The sequence below is a fragment of the Rana temporaria genome, chromosome 3, assembly GCF_905171775.1.
Source record: "Rana temporaria chromosome 3, aRanTem1.1, whole genome shotgun sequence".
Classification (NCBI taxonomy): domain Eukaryota; kingdom Metazoa; phylum Chordata; class Amphibia; order Anura; family Ranidae; genus Rana; species Rana temporaria.
In genome coordinates, this window is record NC_053491.1 from 165,028,260 (window position 1) to 165,046,825 (window position 18,566).

Below are 18,566 nucleotides of genomic sequence, written 5' to 3' on the forward strand. Positions count from 1 at the left end.
TTGATGGACCATGTTCATCTCCCTCTCCTCCCCCCATCCGCCTTTTATTTTTGTCCCAAATTCACATTACTTCTGGCATTAAGGCAGTGTTTCTCAATTCCAGTCCTCAGGCCCCCCCAACAGGTCGGGTTTTCAGGATTTCCCTCAGATGAAAAGGCTGTGGTGATTACTAAGGCAGTGAAACTGATCAAATCACCTGTGCAAAATAATGGAAATCCTGAAAACCTGACCTGTTGGGGGGGCCTGAGGACTGGAATTGAGAAACACTGCATTAAGCAAAAAAGCTAAATACCACCCAAAATGCAAAAATGTCCAAACCTTGACAATTAGAGAAAACATTACCTTCCTTTTTTAAACTGGATGAGACAATCTATATTAACATCTCTCAACCCAGATCCTTAGCATATCCAAACACTACATCCTAGACATATTGGGCCAGATTCATAAAAGAGATACGACGGCGTATCTCCTGATACGCCGTCGTATCTCTGAGATACGATTGTCGTATCTATGCGCCTGATTCATAGAATCAGGTTACGCATAGATATCCCTAAGATCCGACAGGTGTAAGTGACTTACACCGTCGGATCTTAGGCTGCAATTCTAGGCTGGCCGATAGGTGGCGATTCCATTGCGGTCGGCGTAGAATATGCAAATGACTAGTTACGCCGATTCACGAACATACACTTTGCCCGTCGCTGTAAATTGACATCGTTTCCGTAGAGATACGCGGCGTAAAACTAAACCTGCCCTCTAGGTGGTCTAGCCAATGTTAAGTATGTAACAAGTGAAATATTTGCGCTGTAAAGTGTTATACAAATTAATGTGTGTGTGCATATAACCACATACATATACAAGTACAAAAAATGGGTGGGGAAAGTCCAAAAAAGGGGGAGTGACACTAATATACCAGTAAACAATATTGTTGAATAGTCATTAATCGAGGGCACAGTGCTGAAGAGGTCCAGGTACAACAAAATCCAACCATGTAGGGGTGCAGTTCATCAATACTTTATCCAATCAATAACGTTGTGAAGTGAAAAATGTTGAAAAACACAACAATAAAAATAAAATATAAAAATAGAAATAAAAATAAATATAAAAATAAGAATAAGGGTCAAAGTATTTCAGAAGAAGGAGGCCTTGTATCCAAAAAGGGTGAAAGATAGACAGTGAGCCGTAACCAAGATCTCATATATGCACCTCTAGTGATCCCAGCAGCTCACCTCTAATCTGGCAAGCTGGATTAAATCAGCCTGATCCTGATGGATGTGGTCCGTTGTTGAATATCACATACGGGTCTCCATAAAGTGTATTACATGAAAAAGTAAAAGGAGTAGAAACCAAATGGTGTAATAACGTCACAGAGAGGGATAGCAATGTCTTCTGATTTAAACCAGTGGAGATGCACTCACATGTGGGTGAAAAAACTGGGGCTCTTATCCACGAACGCCGAGCTCGTCAGTCCCTCCTTCCTCTCCCTTACTGATTCTCCAGGGTTAGGAGTCCCGTGTCCCCAATGGTTCACGAGTCGGCTCTTGTTATGTATGAGGATCTCGGTGGTGTATGTGGGGTAAGAGAGAAGGACAAGCCTGATCGTGTGATATCATCAACAATAAACAAAAAAAACCCCAGGAATGCCCAGGTAGTAATGCACTCACATGAACAATATAACATAAAAGACCTTCCTCCACGAGTGCGGACTCGCAATAAATCTGTGCCTCCAACACTTCCCCTCTATCTGTGGCTCAGTCCGGACACTCAGATGTGGCAGTCATACATGGGGGGAAGTGGAATAAACAACCACAGCGTAGCCCAGTCAGACGTGAAAAGTTTATTTTAAAAGCACTTAAAAACTCACATTTAAAATCGAAATTGCTGCATCAATCCGACGAGTGGCGAACTCGTATATCCAGTGGTCGGATGCTGGAGTGTGTCAAGCCCTCCAATCCCGACGCGTATCGTCAACATGTGACTTCATCAGGGGATGATGTAGGGGACACACTAACAGATATTTATAGTCTGTGAAATTGGGCGCCCGGCGGCCATTTTGTAGAAGCCCATGTATCTCAATGGGGACAGAGATTATTTCAACCCACCTGCGCCATGTTGTTGGTTATATTCAATACTGTCCACATACAGGGAACCAGACGAATGCATCCACAGTATTGTCAGTCCCTACAGTGCAGGCAGGCGGATGGTGTGCCAAGGGCACATAGAACCTATTACCAATGAAATATACAGAACGGGAAAGAGAATTAGGAACTCGAAAAGATAAGGAGAGGGGGGGTGGGGGGGAACGGAGGACGAGGGAATCCCCCTGGTGGCAGAGAATGGTATTGGAAACTGAAAACACAGACTGGGACGTAAGAGGCACTCGTGACAGAGCAAGCTCTCTTCAGTGCATGTTTGCCAATAATTAGAAGACCTGGAAAGAGCATCTGGGGGACATATAGATATATATAATCCTGGAAGTGAGACGGTATACCATAGACAAAAGGATCCAAGCGGAAATATCCACAGGGCACAGGTGTCTATCTGTAAGGTATAAAGAGGCAGACATCTCTCTTCTCATCTGTTGCCACAGATAGATCAGTAATAGGGGTATACATACTTGGGATGTAGAATACCCAGCAGTCTGGATAATGTTAGTCCACTGGTGAAAAAAATATATATATAAAAATAAAAATAAAAATAAAAATAAAAATAAAGAACAATTTCACAGACTATAAATATCTGTTAGTGTGTCCCCTACATCATCCCCTGATGAAGTCACATGTTGACGATACGCATCGGGATTGGAGGGCTTGACACACTCCAGCATCCGACCACTGGATATAAGAGTTCGCCACTCGTCGGATTGATGCAGCAATTTCGATTTTAAATGTGAGTTTTTAAGTGCTTTTAAAATAAACTTTTCACGTCTGACTGGGCTACGCTGTGGTTGTTTATTCCACTTCCCCCCATGTATGACTGCCACATCTGAGTGTCCGGACTGAGCCACAGATAGAGGGGAAGTGTTGGAGGCACAGATTTATTGCGAGTCCGCACTCGTGGAGGAAGGTCTTTTATGTTATATTGTTCATGTGAGTGCATTACTACCTGGGCATTCCTGGGGTTTTTTTTGTTTATTGTTGATGATATCACACGATCAGGCTTGTCCTTCTCTCTTACCCCACATACACCACCGAGATCCTCATACATAACAAGAGCCGACTCGTGAACCATTGGGGACACGGGACTCCTAACCCTGGAGAATCAGTAAGGGAGAGGAAGGAGGGACTGACGAGCTCGGCGTTCGTGGATAAGAGCCCCAGTTTTTTCACCCACATGTGAGTGCATCTCCACTGGTTTAAATCAGAAGACATTGCTATCCCTCTCTGTGACGTTATCACACCATTTGGTTTCTACTCCTTTTACTTTTTCATGTAATACACTTTATGGAGACCCGTATGTGATATTCAACAACGGACCACACCCATCAGGATCAGGCTGATATTAATCCAGCTTGCCAGATTAGAGGTGAGCTGCTGGGATCACTAGAGGTGCATATATGAGATCTTGGTTACGGCTCACTGTCTATCTTTCACCCTTTTTGGATACAAGGCCTCCTTCTTCTGAAATACTTTGACCCTTATTCTTATTTTTATTTTTATTTTTATATTTATTTTTATTTCTATTTTTATATTTTATTTTTATTGTTGTGTTTTTCAACATTTTTCACTTCACAACGTTATTGATTGGATAAAGTATTGATGAACTGCACCCCTACATGGTTGGATTTTGTTGTACCTGGACCTCTTCAGCACTGTGCCCTCGATTAAGGACTATTCAACAATATTGTTTACTGGTATATTAGTGTCACTCCCCCTTTTTTGGACTTTCCCCACCCATTTTTTGTACTTGTATATGTATGTGGTTATATGCACACACACATTAATTTGTATAACACTTTACAGCGCAAATATTTCACTTGTTACAATTATCACTTTTTGTCTATCGAGGTAGACCTCTTTTTTATTTGCAGCAGTATCCCCACTTTTCACTTGTCCCCTCACTCTAGACAGCGCAGGAGTTCACTTCACTTATATTCCAATGTTAAGTATGGCCGTCGTTCCCGTGTCGAAATTTGAAATTTCACGTCGTTTGCGTAAGTCGTCCATGAATGGCGCTGGACGCCATTTACGTTAACGTCGAAACCAATGACGTCCTTGCGACGTCATTTAGCGCAATGCACGTCGGGAAATTATAGGGACGGAGCATGCGCAGTACGTTTGGCGCGGGAACGCGCCTCATTTAAATGGTCCCCGCCCCATTTGAATTAGGCGGGCTTGCGCCGGGTGGATTTACGATACGCTGCCGCAAGTTTACAGGCAAGTGCTTTGTGAATAAAGCACTTACGCTGAAAACTTGGGGCGGTGTAACGTAAATGGGATACGTTACGCCGCCGCAGCGTAGGGCAATTCTATGTGAATCTGGCCCATTATTTCTTGTGAGTCTGTTATTTCCATCTACATGGATGTGATCTTGTATTCATCATTGTCATTCAATTAACTGTTTGTTAATTGTGTGATTACATAATCATCTGTGAGTTTTATTTAAAAAAAAAAAACTTTTAATAAAAACCCTTTGAATGTGAAAAAGAATTTCTTCTGTTGGAGACAAAAACATACCTTATTAGAGAAATATATGCTATAATAATTTTAGTGGTAACACACACTTTAAACATTTCCCATATATGTACTTAGGATGCATATTTAGCTGCTTGCCAGAGGTCTATCTTGAATTAATATTCTACTTCTTATTGAAGAAATCATATGTGTTATGTTAAGTCACACAAAGAGGTCATAAAGAGAAGTATGTCTTTGACTTTTTCTGTACTCACAGTTTTGCTTTCTGCAAGCTTGGCTTGGATGTTTACAGTGGAGAATGCAGAAACTGTACAGATCCAAATATGGCTGTTAGTTGAAACCTGCAGAGGGGGCAATGTATATTGTCAGACCTCTCTCTCTCTCTCTCTCTCTCTCTCTCTCTTTATATATATATATATATATATATATATAATTATATCTATCTATCTATCTATCTATCTATCTATATATATATATATATATATATATATATATATATATATATATACACTTGTATTTTTCTTTGCGTTTTAATGAATGTTCCAGTACAGATTTAAAGACACAGACTAACCTTTTATAAATGAAATGTGAAGGCTACCATTGCTGACCTCTGCTTCTGAAAATGCATTCTTTCCGGCATCTTTAGACCCACAGGGACTCTTGTTTTTCAAGCCGAAGTAGATTTGGCTTAAGAATTGTCCATTTTCTTTTCTTTTTACATCATTAATCAATGCTAATGTAAAACAGAATTGATAATGTTAAAAGTTTGTTTTGTAGCACCACATGGTAACTATGCAACTCCACATTTGTAAAACATATGGTTGATGAAAATCCTGTAAGGAACACAGTTTATATGTTTGCCAGCACATGCACAGCAATTAGCATTTTTAAGAATTTATATATGTAAGTGATCCTGAATGCTCAGATTCACAATTCATGGGCTGTCTTTTCATCAAGTATGATAAAAACAAAAAAATAACATTAAATGTCTACACCTGTTAATGTGGTCCTTTTTTATATGGAAAAGTATATTATAACCAGATGTCTATAAACATTTATTAAACTATAAGAATGTATTTCTTTTAAAACTGCAGGTATATTTACAGAGTTATTATTTCTTTAGTAATTAACACATCATTTGGGTAATTCAGTCACTAGAAGCTGAGAATGTTGACAGATGGTGTGCTCACATTCTGTGTCATAAATACATATGTACAATAGTTTGACAAATTATTCATGAAGCCCAGAGATTTTAATAAATGCACCACCTCCTATAAAGTATAACAGAAAAGTGTATAGGCCCCAAGGGGGCAGTAAGCGGAGTTCTAATGTGCAAAAAATCAAAGAATCAATTATACAAAAAATACAAAATGTATTGATACATAAACAGCATAAAACTACTTATGCAATTAGTGCTATAGATAGCCCAATGGTCATATAACAAAAGAATGGTTGCTTCTACATGTTTCACCAAACGTGGCTTCTTCTGGAGCTTTTGTAGGACCTTTATTTTAAAACATTACCACCAAAACAGAAAAAATTATAAAATTAATTTTATTTTAAAACAAAACATCCATTTAGGGAACCCCAAAGGTTCATTATAACTCAAACATAATTTACATAATCAATATCACATATAGATCGCCTGATGAATGTACTTTCTCACCCTGTTAAATGGTCACAATTCTGGATACTCCCCAAGACCCACCAAGAGGTCCAGTGGGGGACGTCTGTGCCACAAGAGTGGCTACACCTGCAAAATTGTATAAACAAGATTGGTCTTTACTAATGCCACTTGAATCACCAAGGACTCAATTTAATTAAGGCATAAACCTAACCTTTTATTTCAATAAGTTTTGGCAAATCGATCGATCTATATTTATTCTTTCCCTATAAACTGACTTCATCCATTACCAGCATACTTCAAGGTGCTTGTACCCTCTAAAAGAATATGCAATTAATTATATATTGAACTTTCTCATTTTAATCTGCTAGATATTCAGTAATTGTTCAAATAGCCCGTCTAGCCTTACCCAAGCATTTCCTTATAATAAATAATAAAGGAAATGCTTGAAGCTTTTCAAACTTCTTGAAATAAAAGGTTAGGTCTATGCCTTAATTAAGAAGAAGAAGCCACGTTTGTGGTGAATCATGTAGAGGCAACCATTCTTTTGTAATATGACCATTACCACAACATGTTTCTCAGTGCTGTGCAGCTAAATTAACTTGAGGATCATGCTACAAAGGACATACTGTTTATCTTGGCTACATATATATCTTTTAAATTGGAGAATTTTAAATGGCCAGATTTGCTTACAGTTTAGAAGTGTTCTGGTAGATTAAGCTCTCTGCTCATTTTCAGTAATAACAAATATCTATTGAGTCAGGATGACAGATATAGATGTACTACTAGTACTTTACATGTGGTCCCACACTTTTTAGTTTGAATGATAAATATCTGTCGATCAAATTGGCCAATTTTTGTGTATGACTAAATCTTTTAGTGTGTGCTGGGAAAAAAAATCACTTGGATCACGGTATATTATGTAACCTTTCAATAAATGAACTAAGAAGGTCATTAGGTTATTGCATTGAGCTTCCTCTACCAGATTGTAGTAGACTGGCATCACCAAGGTTTATTTTTGAATGCTAAGAACGTTTTTTGGCAATAAGCGGATTTATTCAGGGTAGATTCATGCATTTTAATTATAAGATGCAGATTCAGGCCATTGATGAACTACACAGAGTACACAGTGACTTTACATTTCAAAATTGAGTTTCTCAGGTAGCTAGCAGGCCCGTACTGGGACAAAAAAATGGGCCCAGGCACTTTAGACTGAGCAGCCCATTTTTTATTTTAACCAAATTGCTGGTTTCTAGATGGCTTTTTGTTATATATATTGTAAGATTGGGGTGATCAGACTCCAGCGGTAGGTGCGTTTTTAGTGTTTACGCCAGTCCAGAACTGAATTTTTAAAGGCCTGGTAGCCCACTTTTATTTAAAAGCACAAAACGTTCACAAATACATCAGTAGCCCTCACAAGGATGTTCCACTATTACTGTATCTTGCATACTCAATACTTTAGCCTCCTGGCTTTCATTCTTGCCATCCGGCTGTTTCAGGCCTTTAGCCTAGGCCTTAGGTCTGCTCCTCAGAACAAACAGAGTTTCCTAGAGTTAAGCTCACACCTAGCTTTCTCCTGATCAACGCCTTGCTGCTCAATCACCAATGACATCTGCCTCCTGCAGACATGCATACTCTGGCTGCACCCATCTGACTCCTTTCAGAAGGATGGGAGTCCACCTGACTGTTGGGAGGGGCCCTGAGCCATAGTCAGGTCAGAACCAAATAGCACAACACACAGCTGTGCAATCAGTGTGTCTTTCTCTACAAAATCTGGTGAAAACCAACCATCTTTAAGGTCGCACAGGGTCCCACCGCCACTATATATATATATATATATATATATATATATATATATATATATATATATACATATACAGCGCTGTGGAAAAGTATTTGCCCCCTTACTGATTTTGTTTGCATATTTCTCACACTTTAATGATTTAAATCTTCAAACAAATTTTAATACTACACAAAGATAATCGGAGTAAATCCAAGATGCAGTTTTGAAATAATTTTTTCATTTATTAAGGAAAAAAAGCTGTTTAAACCAGCCTGGCCCTATGTGAAAAAGTATTGCCCCTCCCATGCTGAATCATGAATGAACTGTGATTACCCACCATTTTTTGGAAAGCTCAGTTAAATTTCACTTGCCAGACCTGTTGAATCAAGAAATCACATAAATAGAATCTGTCTGTCAAAGTGAAGCACGCTAACGGAAAAAGACACTTCATGCCACAATCTAAAAAAATTCCAGAACAGATTATAAACAAACAAGTATCGATCTAGGAAGGGTTTCAAAGTCATTTCTAAGACTTTGGAACTCCAGTGAACCATGGGGAGAGTCATTATCCACAAATAGAGATAACTTGGAACAGTGGTGAACCTTTTCAGGAGTGGCCGGCCTACAAAAATTACTCAAAGAGCATGACGACGACTAAACCAGGAGGATGTAGTGGCGCTTGCAAATACTAAAAACCGACAATAATTTAAAACAATAAATTATTCTAAACAATGATTCCTAAAGTATGAGAGTGAGTCCGTCCTCTACTGGGGTAAAGTTGTGTTCCACTCGAGGTCTATGCCCAAAGAATACCATCCAGCATCAATAATTAGATGTGGAAGGAACTGCGAGTGAATAAATAATGAAATCCAATGGATAAAAGTGCCTAACTGGCCGCACAGTGTACATGGGATAATAATCCTTTTTAAAAAATATGTGTCATAAATCCTTAAAGTGCTTGATAAAAAACAAGTGCAAAGTGCTAATAAATAAAACAATAATAGCAGTGAATGAAAGCTCCAGCTCTCCTGGAAAGTGGTTAATTACTAATTAGCAAACACATGCAGGAAAAAGCAACAACTAAAAAGAAGTCCAAAAATGCAAGTGTCCTAAAAACCTAAACGGTTCAATCATAAAACTGTTGTTTTTTCTGTGCGATGAAAAAAATATAATAATATAATAATAAATAAAAAATAAAAAAATCATAAATAATAGTCCAAAAACAGATAGTACAATATCACTGCAGGATTAGTGATAGTGAATAAAACTATATCCAGTGCACAATCAAGTGATAATGATAATATTGAAAATAAAGTCCAAAGTGCAAAGTGCATCTGTGCTCCATTCAACAATTCAGATGATCAGTGGTTAATTCAGTGAAGACTTGTTACATTGTGCTCATTCAGTGAAGACTTGTTACATTGTGCTCATATGTCTGTGAATCAAAACAGCCCGATTTTCCTCAGTGTGGGGATTATTTTTACTAGCCTCTTACCTTCCTGAGGCTTTTACCAAGCCTGTAACAGGAGCTGCTCTGCAGTCACATAGATAAAATCCAGGATCCAAAAACGACTCACACTCCTCCCCATTCAGGCTCTCAAAAAGAAACACAGGAATGCCTCCATAGCATAAAACCACAGGATATCAGTTTAATAAAGAAAAACGAATACACTCACAAACATTGCTGTGTTAAACAGCATGTGTAGAATCGAGTGTCACCGCTCTGTGGCCGCAAAGCAGGTGACTTCACCAGCAAGCCCTCTGTGTCCTCCTCACGCGTATCGCGACAGCCCTACGTCGCTTAATCATATGATTAAGCGACGTAGGGCTGTCGCGATACGCGTGAGGAGGACACAGAGGGCTTGCTGGTGAAGTCACCTGCTTTGCGGCCGCAGAGCGGTGACACTCGATTCTACACATGCTGTTTAACACAGCAATGTTTGTGAGTGTATTCGTTTTTCTTTATTAAACTGATATCCTGTGGTTTTATGCTATGGAGGCATTCCTGTGTTTCTTTTTGAGAGCCTGAATGGGGAGGAGTGTGAGTCGTTTTTGGATCCTGGATTTTATCTATGTGACTGCAGAGCAGCTCCTGTTACAGGCTTGGTAAAAGCCTCAGGAAGGTAAGAGGCTAGTAAAAATAATCCCCACACTGAGGAAAATCTGGCTGTTTTGATTCACAGACATATGAGCACAATGTAACAAGTCTTCACTGAATAAGCACAATGTAACAAGTCTTCACTGAATTAACCACTGATCATCTGAATTGTTGAATGGAGCACAGATGCACTTTGCACTTTGGACTTTATTTTTAATATTATCATTATCACTTGATTGTGCACTGGATATAGTTTTATTCACTATCACTAATCCTGCAGTGATATTGTACTATCTGTTTTTGGACTATTATTTATGATTTTTTTATTTTTTATTTATTATTATATTATTATATTTTTTTCATCGCACAGAAAAAACAACAGTTTTATGATTGAACCGTTTAGGTTTTTAGGACACTTGCATTTTTGGACTTCTTTTTAGTTGTTGCTTTTTCCTGCATGTGTTTGCTAATTAGTAATTAACCACTTTCCAGGAGAGCTGGAGCTTTCATTCACTGCTATTATTGTTTTATTTATTAGCACTTTGCACTTGTTTTTTATCAAGCACTTTAAGGATTTATGACACATATTTTTTAAAAAGGATTATTATCCCATGTACACTGTGCGGCCAGTTAGGCACTTTTATCCATTGGATTTCATTATTTATTCACTCGCAGTTCCTTCCACATCTAATTATTGATGCTGGATGGTATTCTTTGGGCATAGACCTCGAGTGGAACACAACTTTACCCCAGTAGAGGACGGACTCACTCTCATACTTTAGGAATCATTGTTTAGAATAATTTATTGTTTTAAATTATTGTCGGTTTTTAGTATTTGCAAGCGCCACTACATCCCCCTGTCTATCATATGCTGTCAGTGCGTGAGCACTATTAGTTGTGGCTGCTGCTTGATTGTAACTTTTAATTTATTTGTACCATTATATTTTTTCCCGGGTTAGGCTGGTTTGCGCATTAGTTCCCCCCTTATTTTAGACTAAACCAGGAGGTCATAAAAGAACCCAGAACAACAGCTAAAGAACTGCAGGCCTCACTTGCCTCAGGTAAGAACAGTGTTCATGATTCAACAATAAAAAAGAGACTGGGCAAAAATGGCATCCATGCTAGAGTTCCAAGACCAAAGCCACTGCTCACCAAAAATAACACAAAGGCTTATCTCACATCTACCCAAAAACATCTTGATTATCCCCAAGACATTTAGGAAAATATTCTGTGGACTGATGAGACTAAAATAAAACATTTTGGAAGGTGTGCGTCCCGTTACATCTAGCATAAAACAAATGCAGCATTTTAATAACAAGAACATCATACCAACAGTCTGACATGGTGGTGTTAGCGTGATGGTCTGGGGCTGCTTTGCATCTTCAGGACCTGGATGACTTACCATAATTGATGGAACCATGAATTCTGAGGAGAATGTTCGGCCATCAGTTTGTGACGTCAAGCTCAAGTGCACTTGGGTTATGCAGCAGGACAATGATCCAAAACACAACAGCAAGTCCACCTCCAAATGGTTCAAACAAAGCAAAATTTAGGTTTTGGAGTGGCCTAGTCAAAGCCTTAAATCCAATTGAGATACTATATCATGACCTTACACAGGCCGTTCATGCTGGAAAAACCCTCCAATGTGGCTGAATTAAAACAATTCTGCAAAGAAGAGTGGGGCAAAATTGCTCCACAGCAATGTTAAAGACTTATTGCGAGTTATCGCAAATGCTTGATTGCAGTTGTTGGCGGCAAGGGTGCCACAACCAGTTATAAGGTTTAGGGGGCAATACCTTTTCACATAGAGCCAGGCAGGTGTGGACAACTTTTTTGCCTTAACCACTTCCCGACCTCCTCATGTACATTTACGTCGGCAGAATGGCACGGACAGGCACAATCACGTACCTGTACGTCCTCTGCTAGACGTGGGTGGGGGGTCCGAACGGGACCCCCCCCCCCCGGTACATGCGGCCCCCCGGTACATGCGGAGGTCGGGTCCGCTCGGGGAGCGATCCGGGACGACGGCGCGGCTATTTGTTTATAGCCGCTCCGTCGCGATCGCTCCCCGGAGCTGAAGAACGGGGAGAGCCGTGTGTAAACACGGCTTCCCCGTGCTTCACTGTGTCGGCGCATCGATCGCGTCATCCCCTTTATAGGGGAGACACGATCAATGACGTCATTCCTACAGCCACACACCCCTACACTAGTAAACACATACACAGTGATCCCTAACTCCTACAGCGCCCCCTGTGTTTAACTCCCAAACTGCAACTGTCATTTTCACAATAAACAATGCAATTTAAATGCATTTTTTGCTGTGAAAATGACAATTGTCCCAAAAATGTGTCAAAATTGTCCGAAGTGTCCGCCATAATGTCGCAGTCACGAAAAAAATCGCTGATCGCCGCCATTAGTAGTAAAAAAAAAATAATAAATAAAAATGCAAAAAAACTATCCCCTATTTTGTAAACGCTATAAATTTTGCGCAAACCAACCGATAAACGATTATTGCGATTTTTTTTACCAAAAATAGGTAGAAGAATACATATCGGCCTAAACTGAGGAAAAAAAAAATTTTTATATATGTTTTTGGGGGATATTTATTACAGCAAAAAGTAAAAAATATTGCATTTTTTTCAAAATTGTCGCTCTATTTTTGTTTATAGCGCAAAAAATAAAAACCGCAGAGGTGATCAAATACCACCAAAAGAAAGCTCTATTTGTGGGGAAAAAAAGACGCCAATTTTGTTTGGGAGCCACGTCGCACGACCGCGCAATTGTCTGTTAAAGCGACGCAGTCCCGAACTGTAAAAACCCCTTGGGTCTTTAGGCAGCATTTTGGTCCGGGGCTTAAGTGGTTAATAGATGAAACCATCTTAAAATCATTATAAACTGTATTTTGTATTTACTCAGGTTATCTTTGTGTAATAATAACATTTGTTTGATGATCTGAGTCATTTAAGTGGTGGAGAAGGTATTATGGTGTGGGGTTCACTCTCAGGGGTTGGGCCTATCCCCTTAGTTCCAGTGAAGGGATCTCTTAAGGCGTTTTCTTAAGGCAATTCCTTCCATTGACACCAACAATGGGGCATACTTCCCTTCATTTATACCAGCAATGGGCCACTATTCCTCCCACTGACACCAACAATGGGGCACTATTCCTCCCACTTCCACCAACGATTAAGCACTAGTCCTTCCATTGACACCAACGATGATGCACAATTCCTTCCATTGACACCAACAATGGGGCATACTTCCCTTCATTTATACCAGCAATGGGCCACTATTCCTCCCACTGACACCAACAATGGGGCACTATTCCTCCCACTTCCACCAACGATTAAGCACTACTACTTCCATTGACACCAACGATGATGCACAATTCCTTCCATTGACACCAACGATGGGGCATGATTCCTTTCATTGATACCAACAATTCTTCCCACTGACACCAACAATGGGGCACTATTACTCCCACTGACACAAATGAAAGGGCACAATTCCTCCCACTTATACAAACGATGGGGCACTATTCCTTCCACTGACATCAACAATGAGGCACTACTCCTCCCACTGATACCAACACCAAAGATAGGGCATTGTTTACTCCCACTGGAAGCCAGGGTATTTTCTACTCCCACTGGCCCTAGTCAGGCCCACCTAAAGTCTGAAGGACAGTAAATTGTCCCTTTGTTTAGAAAGTTTGGAGACCCCTGGACTAGCATAGCAGGCAGTAATGGATGATGTGTGTGCCCTATGGCCAGTCCAGGCCTGGTAGCTATTATTTAAGGTACACCTGTTCTGAGTAGAACATGCTGCCATGCTAACCTTTTTGGAAATGCTGTCTGTCTGGCTGCTGACATTCCTAAGTCAATATTTTAAGTTACTGGCCTGGAACACATATGCTGATCTTGACTTTCCTGATCAGCGCTTTCCTGATCAAAGTATTGAAAGTATTCAAAGTATTGAAGCCAGAGGGACAGCTTAGCAGCCGAGCATCTAGATATCAGAAAGGGATGCAATTAAAGAAGTCCAATTTTGTCTTGATACAAATTTACTTTACTATGGTTACAGGAAGTTAGGTCTGTACTACACATATAGAATGCTTTTGGTTGCATTACTCAAAATTTAAAGAACCTATTCAATTTACAGCAATATAAAGCAATACATGCTGACCAGAAAGGTTGCAGAGACAATTACTTTTATGGCATGTTAGCCCGGCATATTAGTGTTACCTTAGAATTAAAAATGTTGTCCAGCCAAAAGGTTTTCCCTTCCTAAAAGTACAACATTGTCTTGATATACATTTTAAGATGGCCATACATGCTAGATATCAGTTGGATGGGCATGCTTGATATTGATGCTACCTAACCATTCCTCATAAAAAATATAGATGTGTTTATGGGTATTACTGTACTTGTTTATATTCCCCGTATTATACATCCTTGGCTCCTCTTTTAAGGATATCCCAATCAGGAACCACATTTAATTAGCAAAGGGTTTATTTAGTTTAAAAGGTTTCTGCTGAGGTCTAATGCTATTCCCAAACCAGAATGGATTCTCCATACTTACAGTTGCATGTATGCATTAGGAATTGAAGAGTGATAGAGCATAAATGGAGAAGACGCTGTATGAATCATATTTTTGTCTTTTATTTTAAAGGCACGGAGAAAGGAAGTTTTTGTTCAAGAACGATATGGAAGATTTAATCTTGGAGATCCATTCCTTGCTCTGCAGCGAGATTTTGAAGCAGGTGCTGTTGGTAAAGAAAAGAGGCCTATATGTAGCAATCCCCTCACTATCTTGGAAGCTGTCATGGCACACTGCAGGAAGATGCAGGAAAGGATGTCTGCTCAACTTGCTGCTGCTGAGAGAAGACAAAGAAAGGCAAGTGATTTAACATTAATGAATTATTGTTTAATGCAAATGTGAATTGTAATACTTTGCTTGAACCTACGGTCTCGGCTTATTGCAGGCACCTTTGGGTGCCCAGACATCAGTGTTTTTTTAGTGTAAGCATGCTAAATGCCTGGATTTGCCTAAGATCCTTTCATTATTCAAAGTTTTCTGTATGTATTGGTGAGGAATCTGAACCCACCCCTCCCATCTGCTGAGCCCTATAATTGGTTAGTGAGGCTCCCATCATAGTACACATCACATGTCCAAATGTGAGGCTGACGGGGGAGCACAACTCCTAATCAGTCAACCCAGGATCTATGTGCATTCCCTAGGCTCCCAGGCTTCCTAGGTGCTTGCAGCAAAAATAGACTTAAAGGGGTTGTAAAGGTTTGTCCTTTTTTTTCTAATTGGTTCCTTTAAGCTAGTGCATTGTTGGTTCACTTACCTTTAACTTCGATTTCCCTTCTAAATTTTATTTTTCTTTGTTTGAATTTCTCACTTCCTGTTTCTTCTCAGTAAGCTTTCCACCATCATCCGAGCGATGGAAAGTCATTTAGAACAGCTTACTGAACACCTTACTGAGGAGGAACAGGAAGTGAGAAATTCAGACAAAGAAAACAAAGAAAAAAAGATTTAGAAGGGAAATCGAAGGAAAAGGTAAGTGAACTAATGCACTAGCTTAAAGGAACCTATTTAGAAAATAAAAAACGAACCTTTACAACCTCTTTAATGTGCACTTTCTACAGGATTTCTTATTTGCTCAATTTTCTAACTAAAATGGTAATGGGGCAGATCTGTCCTTAAGAAGGGCTAAAACTAGAGGGTCATTTTGCTCACCTGCTACTGATTTTACTATATGTTGGCAGTCACTTAATTTGCAATACATTTAACCCTCCAAGTTAATTGTAGATAAAAAATTACTTACAATTAGGGCTTGTTCATTAAATAGGGAAAATTGTTGTAATAAACAGTAACCAATTGGAATTCAGTTTACTTAAGAGGCTAACGCAAGATGCATATTGATAATTTGCCAACTGGTATTCTAGCATCGTATATTTTGCATCTTTTTGAACATGCTTCAATATATACATTTGAATAAAAAGTAAGATCAATTGCAAAGTCATTTTGATAAAAATACAACTTGTTTTGCCCACAAAGCATTCAGTTTAATGTTGTCTGTCGTTTTGCTAAACTACAGCCACAGTGGAAGGGACAAATAGTTATGTTAAATAGACTGTTACACAACTCTGTACAAAAAGCTGGCATCATTCTTATCTTCCTAATACTTTTGGCATTACCACCATATTTGGTTGCAAGGACACATCAGGGACCACTGCAAATATCCTTTCCTTAGCTTACTTATGTTTTAAAGTATAAGGCCATTTTTTTAGATGTATGTATCCCATTGGGGAGATTTCTCTTCACTTCACCTGTTCTAAAACCCAACAGGAAGGAGATCTCTCCAAAGTAAAGGGATATTTACCCTATTAGTGAACATCAGAACAGGTTTCTCCATTGGGAGATTTTCTGTCTCCTCCTGTTTCAGTGACAATTCAAACATGTTGGATTTTCCATCACATTCTATAAGGAAAACAGCAAAAAAAAAAAAAAAAAAATGGAGTTCTAAACTTTCCTTACTGCCATCCTAAACAAATAATAGGTTTTGCCTTTTCATACACTTTAAAGTAGATCTACATTCTGTGTAAGAGTATTGTTGTCTTTATATCTGAGAAATTCATTTAATAAAAAAATAAAACTATATACATAACTGTTTTGTGCATTTCAGTTTTCTATTTGGCGAGTCACTGAACTAGAACAAGTTGTCGGGAAATGTTATATGCATGTGCTTTTTTATGCCAGAGACCTAGATAGATAGTGAAAGGAAGAATATGGATGACACCATGCAACTTCAAACCATTAACATTGATATTTGCTCCCGTGCTTCAGTTTTAAAGGGTTAATTTTAAGCCATACACCTGCAACAATGTGTTACCTGTAACTGTTGGGCTTTAAGATAATTGAGTAGTTTTTTAGTGCTCCCAATCACCATTGCTTCATGGTGACTGACACATGCAGCACAGGAAGGAAAGATCCTACATTTGATCAGACATATGGGTTCCTGGTTTACACCTGCTATGTTATGATATGGCACACTCTGGTTCTGCTTTTTTTTTTTTTTTTTTATCAACATATATAAGTTTGTTTGACATACAAGAACACCACAAAAATATTTTTCTTTATATTTTTTTCTGATATTGCATTGCTTTTATGCTACTTGGTAAGATTAGTTCCAATAATGCTTATGCCGCGTACACACGACCATTTTTAATGGTCTAGAAAAAACGACGTTTTCCAAGCCTGCCTTGCCTACACACGATCGTGAAAAAAAGGGGAAGTACACACTATAAAGGGGAAGTACCATTCGGATGGTGCCATCCTTGGGGCTGCTTTTGCTGATTTTGTGTTAGTAAAAGTATGGTGAGAGACGTTTCGCGCTTTTCAGTCTTCGTGCTATTCAGTCTGTTACAGCGTGACGAATGTGCTATCTCCATTACGAACGCTAGTTTTACCAGAACGAGAACTAGTTTTACCAGAAAAATGCTCTGGACAACAAACATTTATTTTTCTGCACTTGCTGTCTTTTTAAAGAGACAAATAGGCATATACAGCATTTTTGCCTAAACATATGCTTTAATAGTCCACTATTACATTTAATTTTATTAATTATTTTAAAACATTTATTAATGTAACATTGTTTTACTCTCCAAGAAATACTTGGCAATCCCCAAAGCAAGTAAATTGTTTCATGACTGAGATCTGTTTCTGTGTGCTGTGTTAAGTGGGAAAGACTAATGGGGGGAAGACTAATGGCATATGAGATTTTGACAAGCTTATTCTTTTTTGCTGCAAGAGCAAGACTAACAATAGCTCTGTCAGATTTAGCTTTTGCTACTTCAGTAGGTCAACGTAATTGGATCCATAGCTGGTCATTCAAAACTTGGTGTTCTCTCATTATTGTTTACTTTGAGTTTGCCAAGAAAAACCTACAGTAGACATGTTAATCTCATCAAGGACACATTTCTTGTAACTCCTTTTTTTCAGAGTGATAAAGAGTGATAAAGAAATTTTATTTAAAGATTATGTAATGCTAACTCATCTGGGTATGTGTGAGAATATATGTAAAGGTAGGGTGCATTCTATTTGAAACTTGGTAGAGCAGCAAATGCAAGAAGCAATCCAAGTGACAGTTTTTTAATGTGTATACAGTATCTCACAAAAGTGAGTACACCCCTCACATTTTTGTAAATATATTATTATATCTTTTCATGTGACAACACTGAAGATATTACACTTTTGGTAAATGTAAATTTGCTGTCCCCTCAAAACTCAACACAACCATATGTCTAAACTGCTGGCAACAAAAGTGAGTACACCCCTACGTGAAAATGTCCAAATAGGGCCCAAAGTGACAATAATTTGTGTGACCACCATTATTTTCCAGGACTGCCGTTAACCCTCTTGGGCACT

The 18,566-nt window shown here is 38.9% G+C and overlaps 1 protein-coding gene across 2 annotated transcripts in view; it reads left to right on the forward strand.

Moving 5' to 3' along the window:
- CTTNBP2 (cortactin binding protein 2) overlaps positions 1–18,566 on the forward strand; it is a 124,522-nt gene that overhangs the window by 35,749 nt on the left and 70,207 nt on the right. For both annotated transcript variants that reach the window (XM_040343758.1, XM_040343759.1), the window contains exon 3: positions 14,802–15,026. In XM_040343758.1, the coding sequence (XP_040199692.1) occupies positions 14,802–15,026 (225 nt within the window). The remainder of the gene's footprint in view (positions 1–14,801; positions 15,027–18,566) is intronic.